At 44.9% G+C, this 17079-nt stretch overlaps 1 protein-coding gene across 2 annotated transcripts in view; it reads left to right on the top strand.

The window, feature by feature from the left end:
- ITPR3 (inositol 1,4,5-trisphosphate receptor type 3) overlaps positions 1-17079 on the top strand; it is a 98635-nt gene that overhangs the window by 53481 nt on the left and 28075 nt on the right. For both annotated transcript variants that reach the window (XM_081009954.1, XM_081009955.1), the window contains exons 12-30: positions 273-372; positions 1274-1434; positions 1871-2012; positions 2924-3085; positions 3256-3428; positions 4409-4528; positions 5846-6028; positions 6735-6986; positions 7903-8047; positions 9553-9700; positions 10454-10650; positions 10828-10957; positions 13123-13180; positions 13414-13579; positions 14021-14185; positions 14925-14993; positions 15285-15410; positions 15730-15852; positions 16466-16666. In XM_081009954.1, the coding sequence (XP_080866080.1) occupies positions 273-372; positions 1274-1434; positions 1871-2012; positions 2924-3085; positions 3256-3428; positions 4409-4528; positions 5846-6028; positions 6735-6986; positions 7903-8047; positions 9553-9700; positions 10454-10650; positions 10828-10957; positions 13123-13180; positions 13414-13579; positions 14021-14185; positions 14925-14993; positions 15285-15410; positions 15730-15852; positions 16466-16666 (2821 nt within the window). The remainder of the gene's footprint in view (positions 1-272; positions 373-1273; positions 1435-1870; positions 2013-2923; positions 3086-3255; positions 3429-4408; positions 4529-5845; positions 6029-6734; positions 6987-7902; positions 8048-9552; positions 9701-10453; positions 10651-10827; positions 10958-13122; positions 13181-13413; positions 13580-14020; positions 14186-14924; positions 14994-15284; positions 15411-15729; positions 15853-16465; positions 16667-17079) is intronic.

The raw sequence follows: 17079 nt of genomic DNA, 5'->3' as shown, positions 1-17079 counted from the left end.
TCAATGGAATTTACGGCTTTAACTGCTTCGGTCTCATTTAAGTCAGTATTTATATACCACTATATCATTAAAAATATCAAAGCAGTTTGCAATAATATCTATTTATAATAAAAACAGATGCAAATTTAAAAACAAAGAACATCAACTAATAATCATGGAAAGATGTATTAATTTAAAAGCCTGGCAGAATAGAAAAGTTCTCAACAGGTGTTTAAAAGCTGAAATAGAAGGAGGGTAATATCTTCTTCATTCTTACCTTCTTGTGGTTTCAGGAACTCCTATGTCCGACTGCGTCACCTCTGCACCAACACTTGGATCCAAAGTACCAATGTACCCATTGATGTGGATGAAGAGCGACCCATTCGCCTTATGGTAAGTTTATTTCTGGGCCGGTGGCTGATTCTGCTATTAACAGACAACTGGTCCTTGGTGAAGGGAGTGCCAGCTTGCTACAGGAACCAATCTGGCATTTCCACCAACCCTGTTAGTATCAGGAAGGTGGCCCTGTGGCTCTGTCCTACCACAAAGGCTGCTACTGCTTCTGACTGCTAGAAGCCTGTATGGGCAGTTCCACAGTTCTTTTTCTTGTAAGCTATGTTGGAAGCGTCCAATACTGATTGCAGCTAAGAGACAGAGTTATGAGCTAGATGGATCGGTTGGTCATATTATTGTGGCAGTGTAACGTCATGCTTGATTTTATTTATTAAGACATTTCTTTCTTGCCTCTCTCTAAAAAAACTGGACACGCAAGGTAGCTCACAATACAAGGAATACGATGAAATATATATACATATAAAAATACAGTGGCACACTATGCAACACCAACTATAAGAATCAGAAGAATAAAAATGATTTTAAAACAAACCAACCCATGAGCAGAATCATCAGCTAATCCCTCCCCCCGCTCACAAATAAAAAAGAGTCCAGAACTTATGTCTCTCACCCAAATCAGACACTCACTTGACCTGGGCACTTTTTGATCTGGCACTGAAAAGAAAGGCTGGGGTGGGTGGCATGTGCCTCTTGGACCAACATATTCCAGGAGAGACATGGCCAAACTTGGCCCTCCAGCTGTTTTGGGACTACAACTCCCATCATCCCTAGCTAACAGGACTAGTGGTCAGGGATGATGGGAATTGTAGTCCCAAAACAACTGGAGGGCCAAGTTTGGCCATGCCTGTTCTAGGAAGTGTAAATTGCCAAGAAGCACAGACTTGCTTATTTGAGGGACAAAGCAAACTTTGGTATTGGATGACCAGGTTCTCTTTTTCAGCTTGGCACATGCCCCACCAAGGAGGACAAAGAGGCATTTGCCATTGTCTCCGTGCCAGTGTCAGAAATCCGTGATCTGGACTTTGCCAATGATGCCAGCTACATGTTAGCCAATGTAGTGGAGAAGATGAATGAAGGATTCCTCAGCCAGAATGACCGGAGGTAAAAATACCCCAAGTATTTTGATTCACTGTGTATGGGAAGGCAATGGTGGAATGGGATTCACTGACAGATGCAATCAACACGTGTGGTTTTAGGTCCATCAACTTGAAGAACCAATAGCAGGTTGCATTTTGCAGGAAAACAAGTTTCATGTCCATGAGGTAGCCTGAGCATTTTATTTTGATTTGTATAATTTGTCTTGGACACATAATTTGATGTTTCTTGCTGCAGAATTTGAAAATGTTTGGATGTAGAATTTGGTGTAGCTTTGAATTGTAAGGAAACAAGGCAAATTATTAAGTCCGTAGTTCACATCTATGTTGATTTGGTTTCTTGTTAACTTCATATGTGGGGTGTGTATGTATGGTGTTAATAACCCTGGTTTGAGGGAGTGGGGGTCATTTATTGATGATGCTCACTATAACTTGTCTGGCAGGTTTGTGATCCAGCTGCTGGAAGACCTGGTTTTCTTTGTCAGTGATGTGCCCAACAATGGGCAGAATGTTTTGGATATCGTTGTTACCAAGCCTAACCGGGAGAGGCAGAAGCTCATGAGGGAGCAGAACATTCTGAAACAGGTGATTGGGTCTAGAGAGAAAGACTTAAGATGGAGACAAGATCATTGCGGTATTAAGTGGAGTGTTTTTACTACTTCTCCAGCCACAATTCTTTTCTGAGGCTACAAGGGAGTAAAGCACCTTACTTCGGAGTAAACATGTACAGACACGTCCTGCACATTATAGGTCTTTCTCCAACATTGGAGTATGTGGTTATCCTGGAATTTGTTTTTCTTCCAAGGAAAGGCTTTGCTTTATAACATTGCAACTTAGCTTTAGAAGCTTTGTCCTTGACAGTTGGAGGAGCAACTGCCCTCTTGTAGCTTCTGATTGCTCGTTCCACTGTGATAGGGTATCTGAGGAGCTCAGTCTCCATTTTCAACATTATTTTGTATTTTTCTGAGCAACAGGCAGGAACCTTTTTCTCTGCACCTGGACCTAGATTAGGTAATCATAGTAAGGTGAAGGGAGCCTGCCATTATGAATTCCTCAGAATGAAAAGTTTATTCTACTTTGTCTGTTGCCTCAGTTTAAAGAGCAAAGGGGAAGAATGACCACTTTAGAACAGCGCCTTCTGGAAGTGCCACTGTAAACTGTGAGATGTTTTAACTCCCTTGTATATGTACCCCTAATAACTGAAGGGAATGTAGCTCAGTGGATCAAAAAGGTCCTTAATAAAGGCACAGAGGCCAAGGTGGAGCATGCCAGAGGCGGGTGCAAGATAGCCATTATCATGAGGTATCTTCCTCACCATCTCCTAGTCCTGGTCCATTTCCATGGATGTTAAAGAGCATGGGGATGGAATGGGACCCAATGGGACCTCACAGCACAGCCATCATGGGGCCTAACAGAAGTCCTCCACGGCCACTCTCCAGAACTGGTCCTGCAGGTCCTTTTCAGTTTGACTGGTAACTTCCATTTCCATTGGGTAGATCTTTGGGATCCTGAAGGCTCCATTCAAGGACAAGGGTGGGGAAGGCCCACTCGTACGACTGGAAGAGCTGTCTGACCAGAAGAATGCTCCCTACCAGTATATGTTCCGGCTCTGCTACAGGGTGCTGCGGCACTCCCAGGAAGACTATCGCAAGAACCAGGTAGGGCTTCACCGACATGAGGATTTAAGTCTGTGGGAGATAGAACTTGGGGGTTCTATTTTTCTGAGACCTTTAGGCATAATGATGATGCATGTGGGAAACAAAGCATTCAAACAGTGAGGAATTAAGACTTGCAGTTCTAACTCGGGTGCGCTGTCCTCGTCCCTCAGGAACATATTGCCAAGCAGTTTGGCATGATGCAGTCCCAGATTGGCTACGACATCTTGGCCGAGGACACCATCACTGCCCTCTTGCACAACAACCGCAAGCTGCTTGAGAAACACATCACCAAGACGGAGGTGGAGACATTTGTGAGCTTGGTGCGAAAGAACCGGGAACCCAGGTGTGTGTCGCCCCACTGGCAGGGAGGCAGCCAGAGCTGCCAGCTTTAGAACCAGGCCTTTTAATCCGCAGCAGTTAGCAGGTGATAATATCTATCTCCATGGTAAAGAGCTTTAGCTGCTAAATCAAGCTGTTGCTAAAGACTGAAAAATGAGGCTGCCTTTTCTGGCTAGCTGGTGATCCTAGATACAGTTCAAGGTACTAATACAGAGGGAAACGTATTTCCCAATGCTTTTACTTTTTCCTTCCGTGTGGTGCCTTCTATGGCATCTGTATGTTGTGGCAATGCCTCTTGCATGCTTGGATGGAGGCTGGAGAGTCGGGCGTGGGTATATGTGAGAACCTCTGAAAGTTGCTGTACAAAGGGTCCCACACCTTTTGCTCCCCTTTTGCCTCTGCCCCCGCCATCACTGCCCTGCAGGCCCCTGGAAAGTTTCCCCCGAGAGAATGTGGCTGAAAAAGGTTCCCTTCTCCTGCTGTATGTGAACTCTATCCTTTTGTCAGTGTGAAAAACCACAAGCCAGTCAGTCTTCTAGGTTTGTTTGACTAAAGGGAACTGAAGTGCTGTGGATATAGTGGGGTTGACAGCCGATTGCTGGAGGATAGCTGTGTTAGTCATGTAGGTGGAGGAGCTGAAGGAACTGTGGCAGTAAACGCGCAGGAAAACTGTTCAAAAGGATGGTCTGAATCAGACAAGGTGGGGAAAAAACTTACACAGTGCATGTTGATAGCTGACATAACAGATGCATCGGGTTGTCCTTAAATATAAAATGTTGCAGTAGGATTTACTTCTATGTGCCCATTTCTATGATGTTAGGAATGACGTTCTTGATGTTTGATTGCTATGTGTCAATGTGGGGTCAGGAATATGATGGATTTCCTGCCCGTAATCCAGCCAAAAGCAGCTCAGATACACCTGGGTGGAAGGTAGTCCTTGTAGGTTGGAAGATGATATGATAAAACCTCTCCTATGTCTCCCAGGTTTTTAGACTATCTGTCCGATTTGTGTGTGTCGAACCATGTGGCCATTCCCGTCACTCAGGAACTGATCTGCAAGTGTGTGCTGGACCCCAAGAACACTGACATCCTGATCCAAACTGAGTGAGTATCTAGAGAGCCCTGTTCCTTTGAATGCTGGGGTTGCCTTAGTCTTCCGCTTAGAAATTACCTTCTCTGGGAAGGGTCACTTTCAGCCCAGATCAGTTAAAAATGGGAAGAGCACCCCATATAAATAAGAAAATGAGTACCTTGGGTCAATGAGTAAAACAAGTTAATGAAGAAGGTATTGAGAAGAGTTCTAATCTTTGATCTTACTATATACTTGATTTAATATTTGTATGCTGCTTTTGAACAACAAAAGGGAGCTTCCGGGAAACCTGTTTATTGAGCATTTATGCTGATTTGTTTGCAGGGAGGTTAGAGGATGTGGCATCAAGGGAAGTTTCATCCCATACTTTCTAGTGCATTTCCCCATCACTTTCCTTATTTCAAAAAGTCTGATCCTTTGAGGAAGTGGATTTGTTGCCCAATTAACTTTGACTGTGCAGCCTGAATTTGCCAGATGTAATTGAATCCTATCTGAAAATTGCAACAGTCTGAAAGTGTCCTAAGTTGAGCTCTGAGTGGCTGCCAACAGTAACAAATACACACAGCAATAACAGATAAAAACAACACTTCATCAGTCTAATGATATAAACAAACACAAGAGCATTTCAGTAAGCAAAATCCAGCAATTCAGTAAAAAAGGACACAGTTCAATACAAACCTGTAATAATTCAGAAACAGTTCATTTCAGCAAATTCCAACTGTAGGTTATGATGTTATGTCCAACTCAAGTCTGAGGGTTGCCTTCCAAAACATTTCTCTGTACTGTGAGCGGACGATCAACAAAATTCTGTTTCTTCCAGATTTAGTTATTTCTCCAGCATGAATGAGGAGAATTACAGACAAATGGTGCTGATTACGAAGGAGGCATTATATTATAGCCTCCCTGAAGGAGTCAGTGTATCCTGAAGATTAAATTACCACATCATAATGTGGCCATTATTGGAGCCTCGTTCTGTAGTCAGAAAGCAAATTAGAAAAATAATGGACAGATTAATAGAAAGACAGGAAGAGGGAGAGACAGGCTATCATTGTCTGCCAGCTGCAATGTCAGTTGCTGGAAATCACAAGCACTGTTGCATTCTGATCCTCTTTGCGGGTTTCCCAAAGTCATCAGGTTTGCCACTGTGAGAACAGGATGCAGACTCTTCGTAAGTTCTTATGGGTGGAGAGGAGTCCCTTACCAGCTTTGAACTGGCCTAGGGGTTAAATGGCATTTGGAAGGTTCCTTTCTTCCTCTTCATTGCCATTCTACCTGTAAAGTGGGGGAAACAATCTTATGAGTTGGTTCAGTGTCCCATTCTGCTTTTCCAGGTTGAGACCTGTGAAGGAGATGTCCCAGACTCATGAGTACTTGAGTATTGAATTTTCGGAGGAGGAGGTATGGCTGACTTGGAGTGACCGAAACAACGATAACCATGAAAAGAGCATCCGGCAGCTCGCCCAGGAAGCACGAGCAGGCAACGCCCATGATGAGAATGTCTTGAGCTACTATAGGTAACAAGTGGTTCTCCATTGGTATTGGTTCCACCTGGTCCTCGACCCACCCTTTTCCTCTTTAGCAATTACTGCCTGTTACCCTAAGTCAGGCTTCCTCAAACTCGTTTCTCCAGATGTTTTTGGCCTACAACTCACATGATCCCTAGTTAGCAGGACCAGTGGTCAGGGATGATGGGAATTGTTGTCCCCTCTGTTGTATACATATTGGCTGCATCATGTTGTAGTGTTAATCTTTTAGTGGGGTAGAAGCAGTGCTTTTTTCTGGGGGTACTCAGGGGTACGCACACCCCTAAACATTTTGTCAATCTTTGTACTTTGGTCCATTTACTGTATTTATTTTTCCTGATTTGAACTATAAAATGGTTATTTTCTTGAGTCAAAATGAGAGTGCCCCTAAACATTTTTAAAGAAAAAAGCACTGGGTAGGAGTATTTCTGTTTATAATACTGCAGGATGATCACTTTTAGTAAATGTTGCTGTTTTATTCTTTTGACATTTGTTCCAAACTTTTGCGTTTGCAAGTCTTTTTGTTAAACAAGACCAACTGAACTGACAGGGAACTGCCTTGGAAGAGTCTTCGACTTTACTAATTATTAATCTGCTCTTCTTCTTTTTTTAAACTTTCCACACGTGCTCATACTTATGTGACTTTTTCTCTTTTCACTCTTTGTCTCCTCTCCATCCCTGCTTTTGCCCTTTACAGATACCAGCTGAAGTTGTTTGCCCGCATGTGCATGGATAGGCAATACTTGGCCATTAAGGAAATCTCCAAGCAATTGGGAGTGGAGCTCATCTTCCTCTGCATGGCGGATGAAATGTTGCCCTTTGACCTCCGGGCTTCCTTCTGTCATCTCATGCTGCATGTACATGTGGATAGGGATCCACAGGAGAAGGTGATGCCCGTGAAGTTTGCACGTCTGTGGACTGAGATTCCTACAGCCATCACCATCAAAGAGTAAGGAATATCTGGAGAACAAGGGGATGCATGTATGAGGGGGGACCATAGCAACTAGGACAGTGTTCTTCAACATTAGATCTCTGGTGTTGTTGGACTGCAACTCCCACCATCCCTAACCATTGGCTAAGCTGGCAGGGGATGATGGGATTTGTAGTCCAGCAACATCTGGAAACCAAGCTTGAATAACTCTAATCTAGGTGCATATCCCACCCTCTTCACTGGTCACAGTAGTAGTAGTAATAATAATAATAATAATAATAATAATAATAATAAATAATAAATAATAATTAATAATAATAATAATAATTTATACACTGCCCATCTGGCGGTATGGAGAATATGGATGGCCCAGGTAGAATAACTTTCTAGGAAGTGTGTGCGCATGCCCAAATGATGTCATAAATGCAGCCACCAAGGTGATTGCAGGTAACTCACAACTTACGCTTATTTAACATATGTACCCTCAGCTTTACATGCTTTGCTGAATAATAATAATAATAATAATTTTTAAAATGATGCAAAAATGGTGTACATGGGGGGAAATAAGAAATGGCTTGAAAATAGTGTGCATGGGGAAAAAGAGGGTGGGAGAGCAGGAAAAAATGGCCAGCAACCTTTGTGAGAATGTTTGGGTGTGGAAGAGGCAGTTGGAGAGGGTGATCGAAGGAGGCCAGAGAGACTTGAGGGGTTTGCAGCAGTTTTTTAAATGGGTTTTTAAATGGTTTTCTAGGTTTTTTTTTAAATGGTTTTCTAGGGGTGGTGGTTCTGGCTTTATGCAGGTTTGCTTATATGTGCAATGGCCAGGAAGTCAACCTCCCCGTAAATTACCTGTAATTCAATGTATTCAGAAAGCCTAGAGTTGATCTGTGCTGGAGATTAGGTACCTCATTCGTTCATTCAATCTCCTTTGCAGCTATGATGCCAATGTGAATAGCTCAAGGGATGACAAAAAGAATAAGTTTGCCAGCACCATGGAGTTTGTGGAGGACTATCTCAACAATGTTGTTAGTGAGGCAGTGCCCTTTGCTAATGAAGAGAAGAACAAGCTCACTTTTGAGGTCAGTTTGCCTTTGCCATATTCTGGGAGTTTGGCCCTAGCATACCTTGCTGAATGTAAGCAGTTCTGGGTCTGATCAGTGCCTGGATGGGAACCCCATGTACATTGCCTTGGATTCTGTGATGGAAAAAAGATGGGCTATAAATGTAAGAAAACAATTTAATAAAATAGTTGCACTTGGATGTCCTATCTTCTGTTTTTCCATAGGTTCTGTCTACACTGGGAAGAAATCCAGGTTATATTTTGCGGCTTTGGGGGTTGCCTTTGTTTCCTGTCATATAATGGCAGGCTGGAAAATTGGGTTCTTTGTTGTATTCTAGACAAGCGTTTTTGGGTTCCTTTTGAGTCTATATTGTTATTACTATTTAATATCTCACATAACACTGAAATAATATAACTATGTGTGACTGTCTCTTTCCCACAGCCCTCATGAACTGGGCATGTGAGTTTTTAGGTACACAATCAGTTCTGGTATAATTTGTCAATAACAATGTGTATCCCTTCTGTGGGATTCGGTGTATTTCCATTGACACAGTGTTTTGTTGTGTGTCAAACTGAAATATGGAAATCAATATCTTTTAAAAGCCGTTAAACACCGTTAGCCAAGCCCCATTTTCCAGATTCCCCTCCCCACCCCGCCATATATACCACTTCCTCCAGCACCGGGGTCAAGGCTTTTTCATGGCTTGAGCCATAATATAAAGGGAAAAAAAATTCATGTGACATGGTCAGATCTTTCAAAGTTTTGCTAAAAACAGCCTCCATGGCACCAATGGTAGTTAAAACAAAACAAAACAAAATTTCCTCTCATGCCATTTACCCAGTATGAAGTTACAGTGGTACTTCGGGTTACAAACGCTTTGGGTTACAAACTCTGCTAACCCAGAGGTAGTACCTCGGATTGAGATTTTTTCCCCAGGATGAGAACGGAAATCGCGTGGCAGTAGGAGGCCCCATTAGCGAAAGCACGCCTCAGGTTAAGAACGGTTTCGGGTTAAGAACAGACCTCCAAAACGAATTAAGTTCATAACCTGAGGTACCACTGTATTCCCCTTATATTAACCAGAAGGGGGGAATATACAGGTACAATGAATACCTGTATTTCCCCCTCCCCCCCCCCCCAGTTAATAGCAGCTTCAAAAACGTATAATCCGCCTTCCCCAATGCTGCAAACTCAGTTCAGATTTGGGCTCCAGTGGCTGTTTTTAACAAAAGTAAAAGGCACAGGGAGATCTGGTCCACAAGCTCTTTCATGTTACATGTAATTTGGCCCCAAGACTGAGGAAGAACTAGTTCTCACTGCTGCCACCGTCAGGTGGCACTATCAGGAAAATAAATTGCCATTGGATGGCTTTTGACACCACCAGCTCTTATTGACCTCATTGGTAGTTTGGGGCATTTTTCAAGAGTGTTTTGAAGTTTAGGGTTATTTCATTTTCCCTAGTTTGATAAAACACTCTCTCTCTCTCTCTCTCTCTCTCTCTCTCTCTCTCTCTCTCTTCCCAGGTTGTCAGTCTTGCCCACAATCTCATCTACTTTGGCTTCTATAGCTTTAGTGAGCTGCTGCGCTTGACACGAACTCTTCTTGGCATCATAGACTGTGTCCAGAACCCTCAGCTGATGATGCAGGCCATGTACAATGATGATATGACTGGTATGTCTAGTGAGTCTTCGTCTCATGAGCCAAGGGCGAATGCCATCATTTAAATTAAAAATAACATGTATTTTTAAATGTTGCAGTCTAATAAAGCACTGCAATGGTATGGTGTTAGATAGGGGTTGTTTGTCTTAGATAGGACAGACGTGTGGCTCTCAGATGTGGCTAAACTTCAACTCCCATCATCCCTGACCATTGCCTATGCTGGCTGGGGCTGGAGGGAGTTGGCGGTCCTACAACATCTGAAGGGGCACAGATTCCCCATCTCGGTTTTACAAATTACAGAAGAAGCATAATTCATTCCATAAACCTTGATAGGCCAGAAATGGTTAAAGTAGAACCCCACAATTCACCTTACACATTTCTCTTTTTTGGTTTGTACATCACATTGATTCACTTAATGGATATGACCATGACTTGCTCTTCATGGCTGGGGGTGTAATTTGGCAAGCATCATATAATGACCTGCACAGAATATTCATACACTGGACGACAATTCAGAAGAAATAAAGATGTCGACAGAATAATGAGGGGAAATAACTTGAAATTAGCACAGAAATAAAAATGTGCTCTGCTTACCCGCCAAGGACTCAGACCAGATATTTTTCAGTTTCATAGTACTTTCCTTTGGTTTGCTTGCGGAGGTGCGTTTTCTGCTGATCTCCAGCAAAAGCTCAGCAAATAGCCATTGCAAGAGGTCTATGTAAGTAGGACCAGCTTTGACCATGATTTTTGTGGTTGCTCTTCCAGGGAAAAATGTCCGGAGGTCCATCCATGGTGTTGGCCAGATGATGTCAACTATGGTGCTGAGCAGGAAGCAGTCCATCTTTGGTCCCTCGAATATGAATGCCGTGGTAGTTCCTGAACCTGCTGATAGGGGAAGGAGCATAGAAAATGAAAACATTGTGGTGATGGAAACAAAGCTGAAAATTCTAGAGATTTTGCAGGTTAGGGCAAGTCTGAAATTCCAGAGACCTTGTGACCATGACACCAATAGTTGCTCATGAGGGACCTTTTCTTGACAGTGACTTGGGGCTTAAGAAGGGAAAGTGATGATGAAAGGTTGGAAAGGTGTGCAAATTGGATTGATTGATTATCTCTCTGTACTCTCTGTTCTTCCTCAGTTCATCCTGAATGTACGTCTGGATTACAGGATCTCCTATTTGCTCTCTGTCTTCAAGAAAGAATTTGTAGAGGTCTATCCCATGCAGGACAGTGGAGCTGATGGAACAGCTCCAGCCTTTGACTCCACAAGTAATCTCCTACACCTCCCTTGTATTTTCTCCCTACTTGAACTGTGTCATTGATTCCTTTCTAACTTCATATTGTTTTAATAGACAATACAAAAGCTGGCAGGTGTTAGACTTTTACCTGCAGATCAATGGAACCCGTAACACTGCACATGGTGTTGGATTACAACATAATAATAATAATAATAATAATTTATTATTTGTACCCCGCCCATCTGGCTGGGTTTCCCCAGCCACTCTGGGCGGCTTCCATAGAAACAAAAAATACAGTAAAATATCACAGATTAAAAGCTTCCCTGAACAGGGCTGCCTTAAGATGCCCTCTAAATGTCAGGTAGTTATTTATTGCTTTGACATCTGATGGGAGGGCGTTCCACAGGGTGGGCGCCACTACCGAGAAGGCCCTCTGCCTGGTTCCCTGTAGCTTTGCTTCTCGCAATGAGGGAACCGCCAGAAGGCCCTCGGCGCTGGACCTCAGCGTCCGGGCAGAACGATGGGGGTGGAGACGCTCCTTCAGGTATACTGGGCCGAGGCCGTTTAGGGCTTTAAAGGTCAACACCAACACTTTGAATTGTGCTCGGAAACGTACTGGGAGCCAATGTAGGTCTTTCAAGACCGGTGTTATGTGGTCTCGGCGGCCACCCCCAGTCACCAGTCTAGCTGCCGCATTCTGTATTAATTGTAGTTTCCGGGTCACCTTCAAAGGTAGCCCCACGTAGAGCGCATTGCAGTAGTCCAAGCGGGAGATAACCAGAGCATGCACCACTCTGGCGAGACAGTCCGCGGGCAGGTAGGGTCTCAGCCTGCGTACCAGGTGGAGTTGGTAGACAGCTGCCCTGGATACAGAATTGACCTGTGCCTCCATGGACAGCTGTGAGTCCAAAATGACTCCCAGGCTGCGCACCTGGTCCTTCAGGGGCACAGTTACCCTATTCAGGACCAGGGAGTCCTCCACACCAGCCCGCCCCCTGTCTCCCAAAAACAATACTTCTGTCTTGTCAGGATTCAACTTCAATCCATTAGCCGCCATCCATCCTCCAACCGCCTCCAGGCACTCACACAGGACCTTCACCGCCTTCACTGGTTCTGATTTGAAAGAGAGGTAGAGCTGGGTATCATCTGCATATTGATGGACACCCAGTCCAAATCCCCTGATGATCTCTCCCAGCGGCTTCATATAGATGTTAAAAAGCATGGGGGAGAGGACGGAACCCTGAGGCACCCCACAAGTGAGGGCCCACGGGTCTGAACACTCATCCCCCACCACCACTTTCTGAACACGGCCCAGGAGGAAGGAGCGAAACCACTGTATAACAGTGCCCCCAGCTCCCAGCCCCTCTAGACGGTCCAGAAGGATGTTATGGTCGATTGTATCAAAGGCCGCTGAGAGATCCAGCAGAACCAGGAAACAACTCTCACCTTTGTCCCTAGCTCGCCGGAGATCATCAACCAGTGCGACCAAGGCAGTTTCAGTCCCATGGTGAGGCCTGAATCCCGATTGGATCACCCATCAAACATTACCATTGATCATGCTGACTGTGATTGATAAGAATCCAGCAACATCTGGAGAGCTACAGATTCCCCATCTGCATTCTAAACAGGAAAGCAACAGTGGGGAACTATTATTATTATTATTATTATTAGCCATTTAGGGTGAATCATGCCCATCTTTCCCATTCCTGGGTGCACTTCTGATTTTCCATTTGCAACCCTAGCTTGCATCTGGTGCTTTTTGAATTAAAGCCACAGCTTCAAATATCTTCCTTTGCATGGCAACAGAAAGGGAAATCGGATTTTAAAAGTATCAGATTCAAGCTGCAGCTGTGAAGGAGGAATCCCTATTCTTCCTCTGCAGCTTGAGGTTTTCTGCACCTGATGAGGAAATGCCTGACCTCACAGGATGCATCTGATGTCATATGAAATCAGATGATTGAAAGGCGGGCCCCCTGCCTGTCAAAGTGGTCCATGGAGTGTTGGCCACTTTTGGGTCCTGCCAAAAGTGGCTCCCCACCTTTGAGACAGAGACAGATGACAGGGTCAGAAATCTGGAGCTATTCAGATGATTAGGTTTCCCTTCCTTTCTTATTTACATTCCCCATTATCATCTCTGAGTTGTCTCCTAATGGTGCACAGCATTGCTCACTTCCTATGCATTTCCTTTTCCTGCAGCTGCAGCAATGAACCTGGACCGGATAGGCGAGCAGGCTGAAGCCATGTTTGGGGTTGGGTAAGTTCTTGTCACTTCCAGCTTTTCTATTAGTGCTCCCAATTGCCCTTTTCAAAGAGCATCTCTTTGTTCGGAGCCAAAAGTGTAGGTATAGGAGATAATGAATCACTAGGAGCTACCATAAAAATATGTTTTTTAGATAACGCAACACATCAAAATTATTGCATGCAAATCATTGTTGAAACTCCAAAACCAGTGTTGGATATGATGTCCTTTTTTTAACTTGGCGGCAGGAAAACAAGCAGCATGTTAGAAGTTGATGATGAAGGAGGCCGGATGTTCCTTCGGGTGCTGATCCATTTGACCATGCACGACTACCCCCCACTTGTCTCAGGTTCCCTTCAGCTCCTCTTCAAACATTTCAGCCAGAGGCAGGAGGTCCTGCACACCTTTAAGCAGGTAACTCTCTGTGCCATGTGACTTCTGCCAGCCAGCAAGTGATCTACATCTGCTTCCTTTCAGTGTTGTCTTACAATTCTTCCTCAATGGAACTGGCCACTTGGTTGTGCTTATCAATGCGTCCCCTGTTGCTTCACTTTGTTTGGACCTAGCTATGAAGGGAACAAGCATTGCCTTGGTACTGTGTGCATCAGGTGGTGCTTGATCCACTAAGATTCCCATCCGTCTGAGATCAGTGTGGGGCCAGTGTGTGCCTCCACACATTCTTTGTTACGCACAAATTTCATAATTAGAGGCATCGTAGCCATCTGAGGAACCCTTGAACAAACTGAGAGATACATGTCTCAGATGCTATCTTTTAACAGAGCTAGGCCGTCGTCCTGGTTCTTTTTTTGATAGCCAGCAGCATCAGCAGATGTTCTTCACGGTATCTCAATGCAGGTTCAGCTGCTGATCTCTGCTCAGGATGTTGAGAACTACAAAGTGATCAAGTCAGAGCTGGATAAACTACGCATGATGGTGGAGAAGTCTGAGCTCTGGGTGGAAAAGAAGGGCAGCTCCAAGGGAGAAGATGGACAAGAAGGAGATAAAAAGGAGAAGAAAGAGGTAGAGCTGGAGTGGCTCTGGGGCAAGCAGGGAGCACCTTTGCATTGCTGGTTCGAAGTCTGGGTGTGCTGTGAACGATGAATGAATGAGAATCGAAAGCCTGGGTTGAGAACATTCCACACATTATTTCAGCAGTAACATTTTCTTTGCCACTGAGTGATCCCTTGACAGGGAGCTTTTGCTAATCCTGGATCTCTTGTGAGTATCTATGACAAAAAGTGGATGGGAAAAGGTTAGCACTCGATTAGGAATGGGTGTGTGTGTGTGTGTGTGTGTGAAATGACGACACAAGGTAGTCACTTTGAATCAGGTTTCGCTTCACTTATTACACTAGCACTTATTACACTAGCATAATATGTACCTAAAAGATTAGTTTGTGTACAGTACAGTGGTATCTCGGGTTAAATACTTAATTCGTTCCGGAGGTCCGTTCTTAACCTGAAACTGTGCTCCTGAAGCACCACTTTAGCTAATGGGGCCTCCTGCTGCCGCTGCGCCGCCGGAGCACGATTTCTGTTCTTATCCTGAAGCAAAGAGTTCTTAACCCGAGGTAATATTTCTGGGTTAGCGAAGTATGTAACCTGAAGTGTATGTAACATGAGGTGCCACTGTATAGGCTAGCCTGGTTTTTGACTGCTATGAAGGGAGAGTAGGCTTCGCAGAAAACACGAGGGTGGATTTCTTCTTCATTAGCTGCTGCAAAGATGCCTGAATAGTTTTATTTCCTTCCCCTCCCCAGCGTACCACAGATGAGGAGCCTGGGACCCCTGGAGAAAAAAGCAGTGAGAACTACCAGCTGGTTAAAGGGGTAAGCGTTTGCACCTGACATTCCTTCTTGGGAAGTTGTGAGGAAAGAGGGGAGAACCTTGCCCTGAGCTTGTTGGAGGAAGGTTGGGGTGGCAATTACCGGTAATCCATACAGACACAATATGCCTTGGGCTAAGCAGCATCCCTCGATTCTGGAGAGGCATGTGAGGGCACCTCTCATTTTGCTTCTCTAGAATCAGGGGTAAGATTGCTAGTTGCTTTCTACCACTAATTCATCTCCTGTTGGGCGGTGGTTTATGATTATGTTTTGTTTCAACTTGCTTTCCTTCAGATTCTGGAGCGGCTCAATAAAATGTGTGGGGTTGGCGAGCAGATGCGAAAGAAGCAGCAGCGCTTGCTGAAGAATATGGATGCCCACAAAGTGATGCTGGACCTCCTGCAGATCCCCTATGAGAAGGTGAGGAGAAGGAGGAGATGAATGAGTGGCAGTCATGGTTAGGAGAGCAGAACGTGCTGGGCTGCTAGAGATCTCATGGGGATAATGCTGTTCTAAATCTGTGGGATTGTCAGCAGCGGCATGGGGGAGCCAACAGCGGGGTAGAGTAGGGTGTGGCGAGGAGGTGAAAAGAGGGGAGCTCCAGGCTGGTGGTGATGGTGTCCCACACAGGTGTCCCCTGATCATGATGCCACCTCATCCCACTTCATCATGGTCTACTCAAATTAAGGTACATTAAAGACTTTGCACCAGGGACCTACCTTTTATTCTCTGTGAACAGGGCGACACCAAGATGTTGGAGATCCTGAAGTTAACCCACCAGTTCCTGCAGAAGTTTTGTGCTGGCAACCAAGAAAACCAGGCCCTCCTCCATAAGCAGCTCAGCTTGTTCCTCACCCCTGGGGTAAGAGATGAAGAAGAAGAGAAGAGAAGAGAAGAAGGAGCAAGTGAAATAAAGGGGGGGGCTAAGAAATGTTGTGTGCAGGCACCGTGCAAGATATAATTTCCCATAGATCTCCTGTTTCTGTTCAGATTCAGCCAATACAGACTTTACAACAGAGGCTTGTAGTTTCACTGCCCCACTTGGGTTGTGAGGCCATGTCTCCATGGAGCCCAAACTATCCCAGTCTAATCTCACAGGGTTGCTGTGAGGATACAGTTGAAAAACCCTGTCTAGGCCTTTCCTAAAAGCTATGGGTGAAAAATGGGATCTTGTTTATTTTATGCTATTTCTTTACTCCAAGGAGCTCAAGGTGGGTTACATGGTTCTCTACCCATCCCCTGTTTTTAACCCTGTGAGGTAGTTAGCCTGAGGCTGTCACTGTCCTAATGTCCCTCAGAAGGCTTAATGGGGATATGAGCTCGGTCTTCCCAGTCCTATTCTGACACTGAGCAGACAGAAGAAAGAAATAGACTGGAAGATGTTCCAAGAAGCCAACGATCAAGGCCAGATATAAGTATGAGCGACACCTGCTGTGCCTCCTGAGGCCTCACCTTTCCTTCTTCTTTCCTTCCAGCTTCTGGAAGCAGAGACAATGCAGCACATCTTCCTGAACAACTATCAGCTGTGTTCCGAGATCAACGAGACGGTGCTGCAGCACTTCATCCACTGCCTGGCCACCCACGGACGCCACGTGCAGTACCTGGACTTCCTGCACACCATCATCAAGGCTGAGGGCAAGTACATCAAGAAGTGCCAGGACATGATCATGACTGAGGTGAGGCTCCATCTCTCTCTCTCTCGCGCTCTCTCTCTCTCTCTCTCTCTCTCTCTCCCCCGCTGAGCAAAAGGAGGGAGGAGGTGAGGTACAGATCATGACACAAGATGCTGATGGGAAGTCCTGTTCTAGCAGTAAGGAAATTGGGGTTTAAAGCTGGTAGGGTAAATCAGGCAGCCTCAAGTGTAGGCTTCCTTCAGTCCCTAACTGAATCGCCTGCCTGCCTGCAGTTCTCCTGTAACTTGAGGGGGAAAGCGTCAAGCTGCATGTTTCTGGCTGGGTTAATGGAGTGCCAGGCCTGTGGCACATGCAGTTACAATCTCACAGAAGGGAAATCCTGACTTGGCTTGGGGGGAAGGGAAGAAGTGCCATTTTGTGGTAGGAAGGTAATAACAACAACATCAGCGTCCGTA

This window comes from Podarcis pityusensis, assembly GCF_964106645.2.
Source record: "Podarcis pityusensis genome assembly, chromosome: 6".
Lineage (NCBI taxonomy): Eukaryota > Metazoa > Chordata > Lepidosauria > Squamata > Lacertidae > Podarcis > Podarcis pityusensis.
This window is presented reverse-complemented; position numbering and strand designations above follow the sequence as displayed.